Raw genomic sequence first — 20,621 nt, 5'->3', positions numbered from 1 at the left:
CCACCGCCTTGAGAGGGAGAGAGAGGGAGGCAGAGAGAGCGCTTTGTCCGCGCGCCGCCGCCCGGCCCGGGACTCTGCCCCGAGGAGGCAGCCGCGCCGAGTCCCCGCCTCCGCCTCTGCCCCCGGGCGGGCCGGGCCGGCCGCGGTGGGGGGAGCCAGGCTGAGGGTGGGGGTGGGTGGCGGGCGGGCGGAGGGCGGGGAGGGGGGGCGGAGGAGGAGGAGGAGAGACGAGGGCAGCGGAGGAGGCGAGGAGCGCCGGGTACCGGGCCGGGGGAGCCGCGGGCTCTCGGGGAAGAGACGGATGATGAACAAGCTTTACATCGGGAACCTGAGCCCCGCCGTCACCGCCGACGACCTCCGGCAGCTCTTCGGGGACAGGAAGCTGCCCCTGGCGGGACAGGTCCTGCTCAAGTCCGGCTACGCCTTCGTGGACTACCCCGACCAGAACTGGGCCATCCGCGCCATCGAGACCCTCTCGGGTGAGCAGTCGCCGCTGCCCCCTCCCCCCGCCTCGCCCAGCTCAGGCCGGGACGGCGCCCGGAGGGAGGCCGAGCCCGGCGGGCGGCGCCCGGCGGGGGCTCCCGCGCCCGCACACTCACTTCCACGCACCAGACCCTCAACTCTCGCCGCCGGCCCGCTCCCGGGACGGCCCGCTCCCCTCCCCCCACCGCTCCGGATTCCCCCCTTGCCCTCCTAGCCGCAGCCCTGGGGCGACCCCCGTGCCGCTCCGAGGGTGCCTGGGGCTCGTTCGCTCTCTGGGGGCACCCCTCCTTCCCTATGCTCCCGGGCTGCTCTCCAGAGTTTCCCCACCCCCATCCTCAGAGAACCCCCGTTCCCTCTCTTCCCTGACCTTCGCGTCACCCCCTTTGTCAGGGACCCCCTTCCAATCCTGCATCTCTTTCTCTCTTGACCGGACCTTACCCCTATCCTTGCCTCGTGCCCGGGACCTCTCGCCCTCTGGCGTCCCCTGAGCCGCACTCTCCTTTGGAGCCCCCTCCCCACCTCGCCTCGCGGTCCCCCACTTTCGGCACCCCCTCGGCGCCACCCTGATGATCCCCTCCAAGGCTTCGGGACTCCCCCAACCCCAATCCCTGCACGACGGCACATCTCTCTCGGTCCTCTCCCGAACCTTAGTCCCCTCTCGCTCGTCTCTCAAGCGCTCCTATTTTTCTCTGAATTTTTTGTCCGATTTTATTGAGAAGAACTCGGGGCTGGGGGCTTTCCGCCGCCTGTCCCCCCGCCTCCCGCTCGGCCAGAAGCACCTTTTTACGAGGTGCCCTGTCTCAACTCGGTGGGGGCCCGGGCTGAGAACCGGGAAAGAGGCGACCGGGGGGCCCGCGAGAGCGCTGGAGCCCAGACGGGAGACGGAGAGCGACACACACACACTCGCGCGCGCGCGCACTCACCAACTCTCCCTCTCGCACACGCACCGCTCGGAGCCGCGCTCGCCCCAAGGCCGGGAGCCTGTGCCCCCCGAGCCCCGGCCCGGCGGAAGACCCTTCCCCACGGGTGCGCGGGGTGGGGGCGGGGCGGCGGCGAGGCCAAGGTGACACCCTGGAGCCGGCCGGGACTGGGCTCTCGCAGCTGCGGCCCCGGGGTGGGGGGGAGGTGGGTGGGGGGCTTCGGTGCGTCTTCTCCGGGCCACCGGGTGGAGAAGTCAGGGAGGGGAGCGCAGCGGAGCCCTCGGGGCCCGGGTTAGCGGAATGGAGAGGTGGGGGCCGGGAGAGGAGCGGGGCCGCGCCAGCCCTGCAGCTTGAGTTTCAAATGAGCTCATCCTTTCAAATTGGCGCCGCTCTTTATTAAATTTGTTTTTCCGGTAATGCCACCCACAGCTATACCTGGGGTCGGATCCGGGCTCGCGCCCTTCCCACCTCGTCCCGAGACACGGGGCGCCCACCTTGCTTCCCACTGGCAACCAAGTTTGCCCAGCTCGAGCCCGGTAGGAGACCCCTTGAGGGCGCCCGAAGGCGGAGCCCGAGCGTGGAGTTCTGTGCGTGCCCCTCCTAGACCCCCGCCGGTTTGATCTAAGGAAGGTTCTGAGTGCTTTAATTTCTGTTTTAAAGGTAAAGTGGAATTGCATGGGAAAATCATGGAAGTTGATTACTCAGTCTCTAAAAAGCTCAGGTAAATATATTTTGCTTAGTTATTTTGTGATAGGGCTTAACGTATAAATACCACAGTACACTCAGTTTTTTAAAAATGTGCTTTTATAGTTAAAAAACTGCTTTTGTTTGTTTTGTTGGTGGAGATAACGTAGTTTAGAAAGTTAGATTTTTTACTTTCATTATATAAGGTGTTTACTGTACTTGGAAAATATCTGGTGCCTTATTGGGGGGTGGGGGGTGGCGAACTCTAGCTGTGTGAAATTCGCTGGGACCGTTAAACTTGTTTATCAAAACTTGCCTCCCACCCCTCACTCCCACCCCTACCCCCAGCACAGTGGCTACAAATGCTTGTCAAGACTTCCTGTGAGATGTTAAGAGTAAATATTTACTTTGTCAACTAAATTGCTTAACTAAACTTCGCGATTAATTAGTTTTCTTTTTTAGATAGCTTAATGTTGAATAATAAAATAATTCAGTAAGAGGTCAGTATTTTGCATAGCATTGTAAAGAAGTGGGTTGTTTGGAATGGGTGGCAGTTAAAAAGCCAGACTTTTTTAGTCCCTGAGACTACTGAATATTGCTTCTGAGCGTTTTGTTGTTGTTGTTGTTGCTTTTAAGATATGTTTGAAGCTAAACAAGTATCTATGAGTTCTGTAGCTACATTTAAGGGCACTGTTGTTAATGAAGGAGTAAAGAATTTTGTGGAAGTTGGATTTCTCCACAGTGATTTGCCTGCAAGAGAAATATCTCTGTGAGGAGAGAATGAGGGAGAACATCTTTGTTTAAAGCTTATTGTGGACTTTAAATTGGGCCCCTTTATTACTCATTCTAGATTTTTTTTTTCTTCTCCCATGTGTTGTAACTTAGTTTATATCCCGTTCACATACATTTCTTCACCATTAGTCATTAAGTAGCTGGACTGAAAACTCTTAAGTCTTTGATTTGCCACCTTTACATTTTCTGATACTCAACAGTGCAACCACTTACTTGATTTTTGCCAGGATTGAATAGATTTTAAAACAAACCATAATAATTTTATAAATACTTAGATGTTTTGTTGAAGAGGTTTTAAAAAACTGTGGGCTCATTTTCAGATACTTTTATTTTAACTAAGCAACAGAATATCTTCTTTGCAAATGATTGTGGCGTATCAGAAAGCTTATGCCTTTAAAAAAAGGCAAAAGTTATGATTTGCAGTTTCAAATGAAATATAAAGCTAGTTTTTCTCTCTAGGAACAGATGTAATGTGTAGCTGATTGGTTTTTCAGTTAAGTATTCTAAATTTGTATACTTCTATATATATATGTGTGTGTGTACTTTTTTTTTTACCTGAGAAATCCAAGTTGAAGCTTTCTGATGTATTAAGTATTTATTAAGAAATTTAAATCACTCATCTTTTACAACACTTGAAAATTTGATGAAAATATTGAACAAGGTTTGAAAGAACCACCTAAAACATTTGAAGGGCTATTATTCTATAAATGCCTAATTCTATTGGCTGTATAGCTGTTCTGAGTCCTTTTTTGGGTTATAATTAATGAAAAAAAAAATCACTAGAATTTTAACTTTGGTGAGTTGGTGTCTCATTTCATGTTATGAAGTGCATTATCTCATGTTGCAATGTAAGTAAAATACTAATTTAAAGTTACTAACATCTCCTAAGACTTCTCACAAGTATACTTCTTCTAAACTTTTTCTTTCAAAATGCAGGAGTTATTTGCTGTTAGCCAGAGTGTCATTTAACTAATTTTGTTGTGTTTATGTAAGAGTTCAGAATTAAAAGCATGTCCCCAATTTTTAATATTAATTAAATAAAGAACAAACTAGGACTTAAACAGCCTTATTAGTACAAGATTTCTTTAAACATGTGGGCAATATAAAATACCTAGGAGGTAGATTAAAATGCGCTGTGTATGATTCACTACACTGAAGACGTCTGACATACCAAATGTATGCATAAGCTGCTGTTTTAGAGGGTTGCATCATTTCTGATTGGATGGCTTTACTCTTTTTTTTTCCCCCCTTTACTTTATTGGTTTAAAATGCAGGAATTAGTTACTTGTTCTGCAGGCTAAGGGAGAGATGTCTAATGACTGGTGTTGTGTACTGAGCTCAGACCCCTGGGATGAAGCAGCTGTATGTTCTCATGTACAGGGCACTACCACGGTGCTGGCTTTCAAAAAGCAGGGTACTGTGACATTTGAAACCAAAGCTTTTATGTTATATGGTGACTATTTTGGTGTTCCTTTGTTGCATTTCCATGAAATTTAACAAGTTAGAAGCAAATTTGTCAGCGTTAAGTCAGTTCTATATGTGGTTTTTGTGTTAGTTGAAGTGAAAATGTGAAGAAAACAATTCATCCTCCTTGCTTGCTTACTTAAAAATCATTCAACAACTGAGTGCTCATTTTCTTTATATTCTGATTTCTTTCTGCTCTCAGGAATGAGTTTTAATATTTACATTCCAAATAGACTTTTTAAAGCTAATGATAATTTGGGAGGAGATGTTTTTATCTTAAGTTATGAAATTATTGGCATGCCATTTGCTTACCAATTGGGTCTTTTGTTAAATGTCATTCTAGCATCATTTTATATGTGCTATTATAGTAGACAGACTATATAACCGTTATATTCTCAGGGTCATCAGAAGTAGAAAACTCTTGTTTTTTTTTTTTTCTTTTTGGCACATGTGTTTCATTCTTATTAGATGCAAATTATTGTAATGTAAATCATAGACACACCACCTATTTTTTACTTTCTAAGTTGGTTTCAGGCTCTGCTGAATAAAAATCTTTGGATCTTTTTTCTCTATTCATATTTCTTGGTAGTGTATATGAATCAAAGATTGCTTAAAGAGGAAGAAACTGGAAATTGCTTTAAAAATCTGTTAAAAGTTGTGGAAAATGCCTTGACAGAAATTTCATTTTTCTTGTTGAGTTTTTAGTTGGAAAAAAATGTATATGTACATATCTGTATATGTACCTACACACTTGCACACGCATACATACACACACACACATGCACCCACGTCACATATATTGTTTGGAGCGAGAACATACGCTAACCTGAATGTGCTTTGTAACTAAAGTTGAATGATTCTGTGAGAAACAAAACTTTCAAAAATGTGATTTCTGCCCACTGCTAGGAAGTAACCAAGTGGTATAGACATGCTTTCACTGAGATGGTGTGAATACTATGAGATAGTGTAGGAAAAAGCTATGAATTTGTCTTTCATGAGTTAAAAATCAGTAATTGTGTTGTCTCCAATGCAAATGAATTCAGTCTCCTATAGGAATGTTAAAGAAAACAGTATCTCAATTGTATTTTGCTTGTATGTACTACATTGTGTATAGTTGAATTAAATACCAAAAAGAAAAAAAACAAAAACAAAAACAAAAACAAAAAACCATCCAACCTCAAGCCCTTCCTGCAACAAAGGCTTTTGCTGCATCAATTTTTAATTTTGAAAAGATTTTTTTAGGTTAAAATTATATGGTAGGCTTCTATTTAAAAAATTTGTTGAATTAAAAATTGATGCCTGAATTTAATTAAATAGATTGCATGTGTGGATATAATGTATATTAATATAAAATACATGTCAAACTGTAAGATAACTTTAATTTGGCTTTGAGTTGGACATTACATTTCCCATTTTAAAAAAGGCTAATAATTTTTTCATATGGTTCTAGGCTGTGCCATAAACAATTACACATTTTTGTAACCTTTAAGAGATAAGTATTAGAATTAAAATAGAAGCAATAAAAAAAACAGTTGATAATTCAGGTGGTAGTGTAGGTTTAAAATTCAAGCTTACAAATATTAAAAAACTGGTCATTTGATGTTTTTACCTTATTTAGTTAAATATTAAAAGCCACTGAAATCTACAAATCAAAATAGTTTTTATGTACTGCTTGATTTTCCAATTTGTCAAATTCATCTCCATTTTAAATTTGTATTGTAGCAATTTATGAAAGTTTTAAATGGCTACATAAACATTAATTCTAAAAGGTGATTTGGTGATATGTGATGCATTTGTCAAATTGTGTTTTTTAAAATAATATTTCCTTGTAATTATGGCTGGGTATAAGATGACTAGTAAGGGATAGTCTCAAAGGTTTATTTTTTATTATTTTAACCTGAGATTACATAAAGATGAGAGAAGATTAGTAATATTTGTGTAGCACCTTTTATACGTAATGATATAATGTATTTTCTTTAAGAAGAGTTTTTATAAAGGACATTAGGCAGTTTGGAACTAATTGCATATCAAAATCAACATTTCACTATTTTGAGTAAATGTTTTTATTTTATGGAGGTTGATCCAGTTTTTCAAGTGGGGGGGGTATGTAAATGATGTTGAAATGTGCATAACAGGATAGGAACTTGGGCACATTTATTAAAAGTCAAAACTATGAAACTCAGATTTCTACAGGAACTATTTACACATATTTGATACTTCTCAGCTTTCTAAATATTTGCTGTCTATCGCTGAATCACTCTTCCAAGTCTTCTAATGGAATTCTCAAAAGTAGATGAGCAATTGGTCAGTTGTGAGAGGATATTATTTGAGCTAAGTGTGTCATCTCTGTGATTCAGTGGGTGTGTGCACATGGGTGTCTGTGTGCGTGTGTGCTTTGTGGGGGACAGTAGTTTCAGACAGATGGTATCAGGAGGGAAGAGAAGGAAATCTTTAACTGAGCAACGATTGCTCTGGATTTCAGTCTTGACAGGGCAAATGAAAATTGCTAGGTGTTTGAACTTTGTGACAAAGGGAATCAGTATTTGCTTTGAGTGATGCATGACTCTTATAGGTGCTTAACCTTGTGGAAGCCAGGGCTCAGGTACCTGTGTGGCTTCTTCAGTGAGCTTGCTGCTGGGAGGACCATCCAATGCACAATCTATTCTTCTTTCTTTTGCTTGGATATCCCTTCTCACTAGTAGAGTTAGTTAGCTCAGTGACTCTGTGAAGGCTCTGATGATCTATAAGCCATTTTTATAAATGATAGAAAATTAAAGATTTGAATATGCATTTTCACTTAGGAATTCTATACTGTGGAAGACAGTAGATTATTTTACATAACAAGTACTCTGACGGAATCAATTTCATTAGAAGCATAGTATTAGACTGGTTTCTTTGGAGACTTAAAAAAGTTGAACTATAAGTTTCAAAATACATTTTTAAAAATTCCACTTAAATGCCACCAACGTGTCTTCATTGTTCTTTTCTGCGTGGAAGAACAGAGTAGTGTGACTTGGCTGAGCCAGTTTTTTAAACCAGTTTCCTAAAACTTTTAGTCAAAAGCATCATGTCTCAAAAGTTATGATTGACTTCTTAATTTGAAGGATGGGATAGTTCTGTTGAACAAAACATGCCCAAATAGTTTATTAGTCAAAGTTTATCCTTTTTACACTGAAATTCAAGTCCAATTACTTTGGGTAGTCATTCAAAACACTATCACTGAAGAAAAACATAATAGCAAATAAACAACAAACACCTACTAGTAAAGATAACAGTGCTTCCTCCCAGTTATCATCATTAAAATATTTTTAAAAATCTTTTACTTTATAATTTAACTTCATGCTTACAAAGTTATAATTTTCATTTGGTGGCATGGACGCTATGGGTTCTATTTTGGGCAGCAAAATTGCAGAGTGCTCAAAGCATTATTTTTAAGGTTTTTCTTTTCCTGTTTTGATCATGTACTTTGGTCTTTCCATAAAATAGTGAAGAAAAATTATTTTCTTTTATAGAAAAATTCAGAATCTGTTGTGCTTTGGCTTCTAAAGATGAGGGAGAATATAGTAATTATTTCTTTAATTTGGTGTAAAGTTTGGTGGCATATGGAGGTAAAGATTAAGTAGACCAGAGAAAATGGATGCTTTTGCACTCATAGCAGGCAGTCAAATCTAAAAGCTAACCCAGCTAACCCATCATTTAATAGATACATGTCTCCTTCCCAAGCCTCTATTTCTCACTGCATAATAAGCTTGCATTTTTGAGATCCATTTTGTTCATTTATTCCTGGATTTCCTTACTATTTATCTGTTCTATACTTTATTCTGAAGATGTGAACATTAGTTAGAATTGTTTACTATCAAGAACATTTCATTAAAGAGGTGTTTTAATAAGTCCAATAAATGAAAAGAGTTCTGATGCATATTTTAGACTTTCTGATATTTACCTATATCATAAGAAATGTTGTTACCTAATGACCAGGAAAATATGTATGGGACCATTGCAGTGAGAATGGTATTTTCAGTTTTTCTCATTATCATATAATTAATGTGTGCCTTAGGGGGAAGCTTGGGTTTTTAATTTTTGTTTCAAATGTGCTCAGAAAGGTGGTTTTATGATTCCATGCATTGATATGTGAATAATGCTATTGTTATCTCAGAGAGATACACATATTTTTTATGTGCCTGCACCTTATATTCATATAATACTGATGATGTCCCAGCCTCTTCACATTATTTCATTTATTCCAAATAATTATGGAAAGAAGATGGGACAATTAATATCATCCCCTTTTTCAGATGAGGAAACTTAGTTTCAGAGAAATTTAATAATTTGCCTGAGGACACATACCCATTAAATAGTAAAGCTAGGGCTAGAACCCAGGTCTTCTGATCCTCAGTCCACAGTGCTGAGACTTTTTTTTCTTCACTTGTTTAAATTAAAAAAGTCAATCTAAGTGTTGTATGGTTCAAAAGGTGCCATTCAAGAGTAATGGAAATAACTGAAAATAGATTTGTTTGTGAATGACCCTTTGCAACAATCTTACTCTTACATCATGCTGAATGATCTGTACTTTATTTTTTTTTTTTAGGAAAAAAATAATTAGAAACAGTCAATTTAAACATTAACAGCAGCATTACCTCCTTTTATCACCATGCTTGCCCATAGACAGAAATGGGGTTGGATTTTATTGTTGTTGTTATATTGCTTTTTTCAGTGGCTGCATTCCTTGTGTTAAGAAATAGAACACTGCCAGGGAAGATGTATCTCTCGACATCTTGAGCCGCACGCATTAGGCAGTGAGCTGTAGCCCTGGTTAAGACTAGAAGCCAGGTGGAAGAGGAAAGTCTAGCTCAGGGAATTGCTTGGGTGGGTTCTTCCCAGGTTTTAACCAACCCATTGCTGGAGGTCAGGACTGTGTTCTGGTTTGTTTTCCTGGTAACTGTCAGATCTTTCCCTAGATTTGGTGTTTCTCTGCTTCAGTTTCTGTACAGAATCTGGCCTTTGGCTTCTCCGTGGGGATGGAATGAGTATTAGTAGGACAGCATCCATGAGGTTTTCAGAGTTCCTCATTAATGACATAATCACTCAAAAACATATACTAAATAAGCATGTTAGGTACAGTCCATTTCCCCTTAATTGTAAACTTTTCCTGTATTTATCCTCTTGTTTCCTTTAACTGTTGTGTGCTATCATATTTATATGGTGGTGGAGGGAGGAAGGCATGATCAAGAAAACAATAGGTGAAAAGATTATTTTCAACCCCCCCCACCCCCCATTTCTTTAAGTTAGTATAGTCTGGGGTAGGGTGTTGCATGTTCTGTGCAGTTCTGACTTGGAAAATGGGCGAAGGAAGGTAACTAGTAGTTAAAAAGCAGCTCGAAGGGTGGGTGATGTGTATTGAGGAGGGCACCTTTTGGGATGAGCACTAGGTGTTGTATGGAAACCAATCTGACAATAAATTTCATATATTGAAAAAAAAATAAAATAAAAAGCAACTCGTGTCTTAGGTGATACACCAGGCCTTATGTGTATCTTATTTTATCCTCACCACAGCCGGGGAAGATCTGTACCTTATCCCTTTTACAGATAGGGCTGTGAAGCTTCCGACTCAAAAGCAGCCCCTCCTTTCACCTGACAAAACCTGCTTGCTTCAAAGAAGCAGTGGCCCTATTACCTTTCCTGCCTCCTAATTGGAACATAGTAACAGCACTACTCCTCCAGCAGGAGCTGTGATAATGTTTGCATAGGTCACAGGGTAACTTTGTATATTTTTCCCAATGCAGAATAAAAAATCTACATGTATACAACAGATATGCTGAGGAAGATAAGAGGCTGAAGTCCACTATATATTTAATTTAATATAAATTGAGAAACAACTGAAAGTGTTAGTCATAATTGGAGGGCACTTTCTGAAGTAGTCTTACTGTAGAGGCATTAGTAATTATAAAAGATAGATGTTTTTTTTTTTTTTTAAATTTTTTTTTTCAACGTTTTTTATTTATTTTTGGGACAGAGAGAGACAGACCATGAACGGGGGAGGGGCAGAGAGAGAGGCAGACACAGAATCGGAAACAGGCTCCAGGCTCCGAGCCATCAGCCCAGAGCCTGACGCGGGGCTCGAACTCACGGACCGCGAGATCATGACCTGGCTGAAGTCGGACGCTCAACCGACTGCGCCACCCAGGCGCCCCAAGATAGATGTTTTAAAAAATCATTGTGGTTGAAAATGAAGTGTAAAAAAAGACAAGCCATAATGTGTATGCATTGTGGGGAGAGGTCTGTATTCATGCCTTTGGCTCAAGTATATTTTTTTAAATCCTGAAAAATACAGCCTTTTTTGTCTAGGACCTAGAATGTTGCACAAAGTTTGGCATGCTTTCATTTTTATCTGTACATAAAAATGGCTTAGAGAAGGAAAATGGGGGATTCTCACAAATTGCTTTTCATAAGATGATTCATCTTATTAACATTAGAAAATTTTAAACCTTTTTGACACCTGGAAACAGTGAAAGCACAAGGAGTAGGAAGATCTATATGTTCTTTTTGATACAATACTGAAACCTATACAGTACATTGGTGACTTTGTTTTAGGTAAACAAGGTGGAAGTTACAATCATACTATCAATGAAATAGATATGCAAGAGTTGTGCATCTAGATATAGATGTTATTTTTTGATAACATAATTCTATGAACTTAATTATAATTAAAAATAAAAATAATGATTTTTCTCAGTCAAGAACCTCTAATAGAGCTTAAAATGTTATCAGAGAAGACCTTTCTATTAACTTGTTACCTCTTCTCTTTACTCTTTGCCTTCAAAAAGCACACCAAAGGAAAAAAAAAATGTAATTGAACGGGGATTCTGTGGACAGGTTAACCTCAAGCCAATTCACAAAATAGAAGATACTTTGAAAAAGCTCATGTGAGGACAGGCTGTAACTAACTGTGTTATATGGAGACCTTTTACTTGAGTCCCTCCTGATCTTTGTGATTTTAACAATGCATATTTGAGAAATGAATGTTTTCCTTGTCATTGTGTGGATAAGATTTTGGAGTAAAATGTGCATCTTTGAGAGAGTAGGAGATAGAAGATTAGACAGTTTAACACTGAAAAAAATGCACTTTAACCTCTTCAGTTAGAAAGAAAGAAAGGAGGAAGGAGGACAGGAGATAGGCAGCCATAGGAACACAGGTGACTGAGTGAACAGTGTCATGTAGCTTGTTCATTCTCTAATTCCAGAGCATGGGGAAAAACTGGTACTCACTGATAGTGTGTACAAGACAGTAAATGATTCCAGCGGTGACAGCAGGACTGGAAATCTCACGCAATTTGTTCTTTTCTTTGACATTTAAAAACTCTAGGAGTATGTGGCTGGCTTGCCCCACAAAAGGTTTTGCATTTCTTTCTATGAGGCCCTGTACTGGCCACTTCCTCTCTCTCTCTCATTCTCCTTCCTCTTTGCATTTCTGTGAGGATGGCTGGGCAGGGCTGGAAGGTGCTTGGTTTGTAGGCCTGCCTCCAGCTGAGTGCCCCCTAGGTGGCTGGGTTTGGGGAAGCCAGGAAGGCATGTGTGCGCTTGCTCAATGTGTTGGAATGTATGGGTTCTGTGGCATACACTTACCCGGAAAGTGCAGGAGGCAGGCAGGCAGACAGACAGACAGACACACACACACACACACACACACCCACACACCCACACACCCACCCACCCCACACACACATTCCTCAGTGGTAGTGGGGGTCAAATGTTGGCTTTTTGTGAGGAGTTGAAAGTTTGGGAAGGAATTTCCCAGTGTTGAAAGTTTGGGCTACTTTCCCGCCCCACTAAAGTGCAATTGTATTTATTCTTTGTAAAGGGAAAACATCTTGGGGTGCCTGCGTGGCTCAATTGGTTGGGCGTCCAACTTCGGCTCAGATTGTGATCTCATGGTTCATGGGTTTGAACCCCACATCGATCTCTGCACTAACAGCTCAGAGCCTGGAGCCTGCTTTGGATTCTGTGTTTCCCTCTCTCTCTGCCCCTTCCCCGCTCACACTGTGTATCTCTCTCTCTCTCTCTCTCTCTCTCTCTCTCAAATAAATAAACATTAAAAAAAATAAAGGGAAGCCTTCTTTGTTGTTTTTTATTTTTTGAATACTGTTGAAGGATAGAAAAAAAATTTGTGGATGCATAAATAATCTGGCCCTTCTCCTAGATCTAACTGTGCTCTTTCCTCCTTTCTCTTCATACTAATAGTAATGTCTTTGAATAAAGGACACTGAATTTTTAAAATAAGCTTTTGAAAACTCTGAGTTGTGCTGCTGCTAAAGATGATAAAATCAAGGATCTTTAGAAACCAAGGTTTAAGCTCAGAAACGTAGGATTTAGTCTCCCTCTGAAGGAGTAGATACTCCTCAACCGAAATACTAGTTGGTGAATATTCTTTTTATTTGTTTGCCCCTTAATATTTTTAAAAACTTACATTCGTTTTTTTTATTCACAAAAAGTTTGAGATGACAAAAGTGCTGGTTGCTCAATTATTTTAAATAAAGAAGGTAGGGATTTAATTTTATGAAGGAGGTAAGCGAAACCAGCGTTTTGTTTTAAGGGTTCTAAAAGACTGGGAACAGGTGGTTGGTTCTAATATAATTCTTTTTACATCTTAGGAGATTTGCCAAGGAAGAGTTAGCTCTTTGGCTCATTGATTTTTGTATTAATGGTTTGCTGTGCATGTCTGTTTCAATAATGATTTCAAAACAACAATTTTGATATTGAAAATTTGTGGCTTGAGTTCAAATGTAATGATTATGGTGAAGATGTTAACACTACAGCCTTAAAAATTTCCAAGCCAAAGTGCTTTTATTCCTTATGGCAGTACTTTTAACAGTATGTTCCACGAAGCCTTAGGATTCTGAGGAGATGTCAAATTTATGAGAAGGAAGGAGTGGACAATGTACCTGGGAGACCCTGGCTTCTTAACTACCTTTCAGTCAGAACACAGCTACATTCATTGATGTTTTATATATTGGAGTTCAGTCTAGAATTGGGTTCAGAAAAGGGATTTGCCACTTTGAGAAATAGTTTGAAAGTTATCTGTCATATAGTGTATAGTTTTGGGCCTTGAATCCATTCCTTGTTCAGGCATTCCCGAAGATCCAAAGCTCTTTCTTGAGGAAAGTTTAGACCCTGCCTTTGCTACTTCTGAATCTACTTTCTGTGGAATGGCCTGTCACTTTTGCTTTAGTAACAAATGTTTGTTTTGCCAACTGCATGCCAGACTACTAAATCTTTGGATTTTTCTACAATCAATAGCACAGAATGTTTGCCCGTCAGGAACTTTCTAGGGAACTCCTTGGCCAATGATTGCACTCCGGTTCTCAACAGAGCCATTAGCGTCAACTGACTTTGTTGAGTGATGGGTCTAGTAACATGGGACCCACTCACTCATTAACAACAAGTTTTTGCTTCAGGAGGTCCAAGCAGGTTGGCCCACCTGCCTCTTCTTCAAGAGAGCATCCCTACTTGATATGGTATCAAGCAAGGTATATGGTGTGGTTCTAGCTATGAAGCAGTGATCTTCAAAATATTTTCGACTGGTTCGAATGGACTCCTAACAAGTCAGAAAGGACATAAACCATTATACTCTAATACATCCTTACACAGTATCAGTTCTGCATGCATGAGTCTTGTTCAAAAACAGGATGTTACTTCAAACAATATATATTATTCTCTCAGTGATTTCTTAACCTGTGGTCAAGGACTCTTGGGGGCAGTCCTTAAAGTCCTTGGACTTTGCTTTCTGTGTTATTTAAAGAGCCTCCTAGATGGTTTTCATGCTGAGAGAGAGAGAGAGAGTGAGTGTGAGAGAGAGACAGACAGACAGACATGCACATGGAGGCTTTCCCCTCTGAGCTCTGCTCTTTGCCCTGTACTCCATTGTTCTAGCTTCCTGAAAACTGGTCTTCGAAGATTGCTGATGTCACATCATATATCCAAGTTTTGTTTTAAGACTGTTACAAGAAACCACCATATATTTACTGGGATCCACGCTCAAATACTGGCAGGTGATATAAGGGGTGGTGAGGGGAGGGGTTTCTATGAAGTACAGGATGGCTATCTCTTCAGTCGGCTTCAGCCAGCTACTACCATGTGGAAATGTAAGGCCAGTGTTCTCAAACCTGGTTTTTCAAAAGAAGCTGGAAGTCAGAGTTCTTATGTTAAATATTGGCAACAATTCAAACATTTTTGTAGGTACTGTGAGGGGCAAAAAGATGATAACTTGTGGGTTGAATCTGGCCCATGGCTTGCTGGTTTGCAGTCTCTGCCCATGAAAATCTGCAACTTCTGTAAAATACTGTTGAAGACTCTCTCCATTATGTTTAGTATCTCCTACCCTTAAGGCTTGTCTGGGAGTGAGAGGGAAAAGTTCTTCTCTTCATAAACTGGTTAAACTTGTATGTCTTATCTAATGATGATGATAGCTCTTTGGGAGCTCATTTGCAGCAACCATCCTTAGTCTAGTTAGTTTTCTGGAATAATTTTTTTCCATTATAAAGTACCTTATACTTTTGGGGCGCCTGGGTGGCTCAGTTGGTTAAGCGTCTGACTTCGGCTCAGGTCATGATCTCGCGGTCTGTGAGTTTGAGCCCCGCGTTGGGCTCTGTGCTGACCGCTCAGAGCCTGGAGCCTGTTTCAGATTCTGTGTCTCCCTCTCTCTCTGACCCTCCCCCGTTCATGATCTGTCTCTCTCTGTCTCAAAAATAAATAAACGTTAAAACAATTTTTTTTAAATAAAAAAATAAAGTACCTTATACTTTTATGTAATAATTTATTGTTTGTTCTATTAAATCATCTGAAATCCTTTTTTTTTTTAATGTTCATTTTTGAGAGAAAGAGACAGCACTAGCAGGGGAGGGGCAGAGAGAGAGGGAGACACAGAATCCCAAGCAGGCTTCAGGCTCTGAGCTGTCAGTAGGTCACAGGGCTCGAACCCACGAACCGTGAGATCACGACCTGAGCCGAAGTCAGGCGCTCAACCAACTGAACCACTCAGGCACCCCTGAAATCCTTTTGTAAATTTAGAATGTATGTATGCTGAATATGTGACAATCTTAGTTTAATGTATATGCTATTTCATAATGCCTGTTCATGAGAAAAAATTAGTCCCCGTTTTCCTATAATTGGAGGAACATATTTCCACATAAGTTTCAATTATACACTCTCCAGTTAAACACTGGGCCAACTATAGGTAATGTTTTAAACCACTTTCTAAGAAAATATGATTCTCATATGTCTGGCAAACATTTTTTTAAGTAAGAACTTGAGTTCTGCCTGCAAGTGAACATCTAGGATAAGGCAGGTAGTTTTAAAGCATAGAGTGTACTTGGCAGGAAAATTCAGTGGTGAAAAGTAGGGCTTTTAAATATTTTGAAAAATGTTTTGGTTACTCTTGCACTTTCTTGTATTTAAGTTGACAAAATTGAAAGCCATATAGATGCTGCTTCTAGGTCCGGGGTGCAGTAAATACTCATTAAGGCCAAAGTAAATGAAAACTACCAGTTACCTAAGGGACCTTACCAAAAAAAGCCAAAAAACAGACAAAACCACCACAAAACAAAAAAGCTGCTAGGACAGTTGGATTAGCATTTTAAAAATGTGTCTTTTTATTCTAAAACTTACATGAATGAAATAGCTCATTAGCAGTCACTATAATGGTGAGGTAAGTATATGTCTTGGAGAATGTGAGTTCTCAGTTCATCTATGGTAAGGCACAATAGAGTGACATGTAGGTGTCTGGGAATTCAGGATTTCATTTGGCTTCCTTCATTTGTAAAGGATTGAATGGTCATCGGTTCCATTAAAATAGCCAACTCTGTTTTTTGCACTGGTCTTTTGAACCTTACCATTTTGAAGTTCCATGAGATCTTGCTCTTGTCTTATTTTTTTAATTCCACTGCTGCAGCTTGAATGCCTTGAAAAGTGGAATGAGCTGCTCATTAAATATCTTCCAAGTTTTAAAAATTAAAGCCATAATGTATCATTAATAATTTGCTTTTATTTCTTCTTTTTATTTTCAAATTGAGGGCAGGGAGAAATAGCAGTTCAAAGTTTTTACTCTTGTGAATGGGTTTTTCAGTCTTTGTACTGAATCTTTGGCTTAAGTGGAATGAAGTCTTCATGGGCATTTTAGGTACAAAGGCCCTTTAAAACATGAGGTATGTGGGGAGCCTGGGTGGCTCAGTTGGTTGAGCGTCCGACTTTGGCTCAGGTCAAGATCTCACGGTCCGTGAGTTTGAGCCCCGCATCAGGCTCTGTGCTGACAGCTCGGAGCCTGGAGCCTGCTTCGGATTCTGTGTCTCCCTCTCTCTCTGACCCTCCCCCGTTCATGCTCTGCCTCTCTCTGTCTCAAAAATAAATAAACATTAAAAAAAATTAAAAAAAAAAACATGAGGTATGCTGCAAAGAACAGTTGTACAGGGCTGCAAAATGAGTATTGGAAAGCAGAACTTTAGATTTGATGTAACCAGAATAAGTTTTGCAAATCAGTCTTTTTAAAAAAATTAAGTAAGGGTGGGTTAATCTTAGTATTATTAGACTCAATGTGATTACACAAAAATACAACTTCCTCTCTAGGTATTTCTTTCTCCAACCCAAATTACATTAAAAATCTGCTGGGAGGGGTGCCTGGTGGCTCAGTCGGTTAAGTGTCTGACTGTTGATCTTGGCTTGGGTCTGGATCTTGGAGTCGTGAGTTCAAGCCCCGTGTTGGGTGTGAAACCTACTTAAAAAAGGGGGGCGCCTGGGTGGCGCAGTCGGTTGAGCGTCCGACTTCAGCCAGGTCACGATCTCGCGGTCCGGGAGTTCGAGCCCCGCGTCAGGCTCTGGGCTGATGGCTCAGAGCCTGGAGCCTGTTTCCGATTCTGTGTCTCCCTCTCTCTCTGCCCCTCCCCCGTTCATGCTCTGTCTCTCTCTGTCCCAAAAATAAATAAACGTTGAAAAAAAAAAATTAAAAAAAAACAAAAAACAAAAAACCTGCCTGGAATAATAGAAGAAAAATCTATGTATATTTTTTAAGAAACAAAAACAAACCAAAACACAGAAATAGCAGTCTTCTTATTTCAAGATAGTAGGAAGATACAAGCAAGTTAAGTTGTGTTTTTATGTAGTAACTCAAAGATGATCAAGTTAAGCAGACAGTATCTGAAGTTGTTGTGGGAAAAAATAGACAAGTGCAAAAAATGGCAGAATTTACCAATGGCTGAGATAATTCATACCCAAGGAAATGAATGATCTTAAATGTTAATTGCAAAACAAGATACTGTCAGATGTTCTGTATTAGTAATCTGTTGATGCATACAGATTACCCCAAAACTTAGCAATTTAAAGCAGCAAACATTTATTATCGCTCACATTTTCTGAGGGTCAGGAATATGGCAGCAGTTTAGCTGGGTGGTTCTAGCTCAGCATCCTTCATGAGGTTGCTATCAAGCCTGCTCATGTGGTTGTTGAAAGGCCTCAGTTTCTCTGTGGCTGTTGGCTAGAGCTTTCAGCTCTTCACAACATGGGTCTCTCCTGAGGTCTGCTCACAGCATGGCAGCAAGAGTAACCCAAGAGAGCTGACCCCACACTGCCTTGTACCACCTAATCAGTGAGTTGTACATCAGCACTTCTGCCTTATTTTGTTTGTCAGACATGAGACACTAGTCTACCCCACGCTCAGTGGGAAGGAGTTACTCAAAAAGAGAATACCGAGAGGTGGGAATCATTGGGGGGAGCATCTAGGATTTAACTAAGTCAATCAGGAAAAGTCAACAAATCAAAGAGAGACTTGCTTAGTCTGGGGCGTATGCTGAGGAGAATAATCTCCTTCTATTAATACTCAGCCCCGTTTGGAATAAAATGAATTCCTTATAAAACACCAGTAATAACAATTGTGGATTAGTGAATCCTTTTATAATTCTTATTTAATTTTTCTCAACACCTTCTAGGGTGAGGAAGACACTACTGTCCTTATTTCACAGATTAGGGATCTGAGGCCCAGACTGTTCACATTACTTAGACGGGATCGTATATTTAACATTCAACCCGAAGTGTTCCCCCCCCCCCCCGCCTTTTTGACTCTTTCTTTTCTCTCCCCTAAAGAGTGAGTTACTTTCTCTTTTATAAAACGCAACTTAATTTTTTCCTTTCAGATTTATCTGAAAGAGCTGAGTTTTTTAATGTTTAATTGAAAAGTTGAAAACCCTGTTCTTGTATCAATAAAGATGTTAGCTACTTTTCTGCCAGCAGTAAAATAGCCTTTTTGCTATTTTTGTAATGGGTGAGGTCTGATTTCTCCAAAATTGTGCCATACTGTGGTTAGCCATAGTCTACAAGAGGAAAATATATTTACCCTTCTTTAAAATCATTGGTTTTCTAAGAAATATGCTATTTACCACACCAAATCTGAGTAAATCTTTCTGAGACAAAATGCAGTGGTCACTTTGATACCAGACAAGGCCAATTCTCTCCCCCACTAAAAATGCAGAACGTCAGGCCTTCAGATCTTTGGTATCTACCTTTATTATACATTTATCTCTTGAGGAAATTTGATACAGTTTTTGGTGTTAGTCATATCCATGTTGGTGCTGAAGGGTTCACTCTGTAGCAGTGTCTTGCTAGACTCATGCAATCCTATCAACATTGCCTATAGAATGTCCTATGACTTCAGTCAAATATAGTATTTTAATAGGCCCATGTTTAAATTTTCATTGAATCTTGGTGCTTGCTTTACTTGCATTGCGTATTCCCATAACCCATTTAACCTTTTCTCCTAAAGGTCCTGATAACATGATAGTGTGGAGTGAGGAGTGATTTTGGTTCTTTCCTTCTGAATTTGTGTAGACTGAGGTTTATGGAGTGTTAGGGTCCTTTAGGAGTTACTGCTCTCTAGGAAAGATAGATACTTTTTATGTTGTTAAAAAAAACACAAAAAACCTTTGGGGTAAATACTGAATTTTTTACACACTGTATATTCTAATTAAACAAAGTTTATTCTGAGTTATCCTTTTTGAGAGAGGATTGTCCCTGAGTGGGTTCTTGACCCCTCCTTAGTTTAAAATCTTGATGTATTTTTTTTTTTCACAAAACAATCAAATGATTACATTAAAAAAATTTTTTTCTCCAGAGATTTTAGAGAGGACCCCGCCCCCCCAACTGCTTCAGTGGAAGGACCAAGTTTAAGATTTATTTCAGATTTTTGTTATCTTCAAGAGTTAGGAGGTTAAAGGTGAGCATGAACAATTCTGGGAGCTCAGAGGACCAATGTGATATGTAACTCTACACCTTTTTTATTATTTTTGTAATATTTAAATGCCAGTAGATATTTGCCCAAAGAAGTGTATTTTTTCTTATTCTTCCTCAGTGACTTATCCTCTTGTTACAATCCTAGCCCGGGGAAGAGGGAGGAGGGAAACAGTCAGAAGCCATCTAGTGGGCTGAAGTGCCTCAGATGACCTGCTTGGATCTCATATAATCTCAGTTATTCCTCCTCAAATTACCTCTCCAGTTGGTTTGTTTTCCAAGTCTTAGAAAAGCAGAATTGCAGGTAAAAGAGAGTATTTCCTGCTTGGTCACATGATGGAGCCTGGCTCCTCACAGAGCCATGTGGGTGTCTCTACCTGCAAAACACCTCAACATAAGAGCTGTCCATATAGTTCCAGTTAGGACATCATTCTTCTGAATGTCCCTGGGTATGTGTAGTGGCCCTTGTGTATGGTTGTGTGTTTTTTGGAGACTTACATGTCCTGGTTTTTCAGAAGTGCTTCTGGGCTAATTCAGTTGTTATCTGACCCTCAGACATTCACTATTGTGTCTAACAGCCTAGGGACCACATAATGTAGAATGAATGTTGTTGGGCATTTTTCATCATCAGATGCATCGGGTCCTCTCTGAAAACAGAAGTATCAATTTTTCTGAATTTGGTTGATGCTGTTCAATTCTCAACCTGAGTTTACGGTTTGAATTAAATACATTGAAGCTTCATTGATGCAGGTTAGGGAAGATCAATGATAATTCATCAAATGTCTGAATGGGCAGATTTTTTAAAAATTTATATTATCTTCAATTAAGTATTGCAACCTGAGTAAAAAAATTTTGCTAAAGAGCAGTCTTATCAGACCTTTTTATTGAATATAAAAAATGATTTCTATTCATCATATCAGTTATATGTAAATACTTCTGAAATGTGTTTAAATAGCTTATACTCTTGAGTACTTTAAATTTCCCTCTTATGATCTTGTTTGTATTGATTCTTTG

At 40.1% G+C, this 20,621-nt stretch overlaps 1 protein-coding gene across 3 annotated transcripts in view; it reads left to right on the top strand.

The window, feature by feature from the left end:
• Positions 1-217: 217 nt before the first annotated feature.
• The window catches only part of IGF2BP2 (insulin like growth factor 2 mRNA binding protein 2), a 157,177-nt gene continuing 136,773 nt past the window's right edge, over positions 218-20,621 (top strand). For 2 of the 3 annotated variants that reach the window (XM_086674924.1, XM_086674923.1), the window contains exons 1-2: positions 218-479; positions 2,064-2,124. In XM_086674924.1, coding sequence (XP_086531050.1) covers positions 302-479; positions 2,064-2,124 — 239 coding nt within the window. In that variant the 5' untranslated portion in view covers positions 218-301. Of the gene's footprint in view, positions 480-2,063; positions 2,125-20,621 lie in introns of those variants that run through there. The other variant, XM_086674922.1, reaches the window with a different exon arrangement.

Source organism: Puma concolor, chromosome C2, assembly GCF_028749965.1.
Source record: "Puma concolor isolate L17-30 chromosome C2, mPumCon1.1.hap2, whole genome shotgun sequence".
Lineage (NCBI taxonomy): Eukaryota > Metazoa > Chordata > Mammalia > Carnivora > Felidae > Puma > Puma concolor.
This window is presented reverse-complemented; position numbering and strand designations above follow the sequence as displayed.